General features: G+C 15.7%; 1 protein-coding gene across 1 annotated transcript in view; it reads right to left on the reverse strand.

The window, feature by feature from the left end:
• The window catches only part of PRSY57_1366200 (hypothetical protein), a gene marked incomplete at both ends in the record, with an annotated part of 1929 nt that extends 1257 nt beyond the window's left edge, over positions 1-672 (reverse strand). Inside the window, one exon of the mRNA XM_020115236.1 lies at positions 76-672. Coding sequence (XP_019970159.1) covers positions 76-672 — 597 coding nt within the window. The remainder of the gene's footprint in view (positions 1-75) is intronic.
• Between the last annotated feature and the right edge of the window lie 925 nt (positions 673-1597).

The raw sequence follows: 1597 nt of genomic DNA on the forward strand, positions 1-1597 counted from the left end.
TTTTTTTTTTTTTTTTTTTTTTTTTTTTTTTTTTTTTTTTTTTTTTATTTTATTTTATTTTTTTTTTTTACTTACACTTGATACCAAATACTCAGAGTACATATTAAAAACAGTTTGAATATTTATATTGTGGTTTAAATTTTTTTGTTGTTCCATAATAGCTGTTTTACATATAGGATTTATGGGAAGACATATATATTGGTATAAATCGTTTTGGTTATTATATGATTTATAAATATATTTTTCTATATTCTCTTTAATTATATTTAATGTGTATTTACAATTATCTAAAAAATATTCTGTATATAATGCTATATTATAATAGAAATATTTATTCCATAAATGTGGGTTACATAAATTAATTTCTAATATATCTTCTATTATAATATCGATATATTTTTCTTTTTTTTTTTCTTGTTGTATTATTTGATATAAGAGTTGTATTATTTTTATGCATGTTTTACAACAAGCATATGTCTTATGCGTTTCGTTAATCATATCGTATATTTCATTTTTTATTTTAGTTCTTTCTTTATTATCGAAAAGGTCCATATCGAATAATTCAGAAACGTAGTCATTTGTTATAGGGATGCATGAGCATATTTGCGGGATCCTTAAAACGAAGTTTAATATAAGAACAAAGGTAGCAACATAAAATATAACTTTATACATATGTACATAAAAAAAATATATATATATATATATATATATTTATTTATTTATTTATTTATGTCTTTTTAACCTTTAAAGGTGTTAGCCTAATGAATGAATAAAGCAAAATACCCTATTTGTTTTTATAACACACATATATATAAATATATATATATCTAATATTTTATTTTATTTTATTTTATTTTATTTATTTTTTTTTTTTTTTGATTGTATAACTTTTATACTATGAGGATTAATTTTTTTATAATAGTCATTATATAAAAAAATATTATAAACTTGATTTAAATGTAAAAAGAATGAGAAGAGACCATTAAAGATAATTTAATAAAATGTATATTTATTAAGATGTTCCCTAAAATTTTTAAAACATAACATCTACATATATATATGTATATATATATATATATATTATATGTATTATCATCATATGTTTATTTTTTTTTAAAACCTTTTTAAAGGACAACAATATATTATACTATAAAAAAAAAAAAAAGAAAAAAAAAAAAGTATACATATGTTTCCTTATTTTTTTCATCTTTATTTTTACATGTTATAATCACTTAAAAGTTTATTCAATTTTGTAAGATTTTACTTTTAAATGTTTTCATTTATTTTGTATTGGGTAAAAGATATTTTTTAAAAATATTTGTGCAAAAAAAATAAATTAAAATAAAATAAAATAAAATAGTAATAAATAAATCATACATATATATATATATATATATATATATAATTTACTATTGGTGTAAGTAATACGTAATATTCATATCTATATTATAACAAATCAATATATAAAAAAATATACGTGCTATAATATGAAGGGGGAAAAAAAAAAAAAAAAAAAAAAAAAAAAAAAAAAAAAATTATATTTTTTTTAAAAAAAATTTTAAAAAAATATTAAAAATTTTATTTTTTTTTATAAAAA

The sequence above is a fragment of the Plasmodium reichenowi genome, chromosome 13, assembly GCF_001601855.1.
Source record: "Plasmodium reichenowi strain SY57 chromosome 13, whole genome shotgun sequence".
Lineage (NCBI taxonomy): Eukaryota > Apicomplexa > Aconoidasida > Haemosporida > Plasmodiidae > Plasmodium > Plasmodium reichenowi.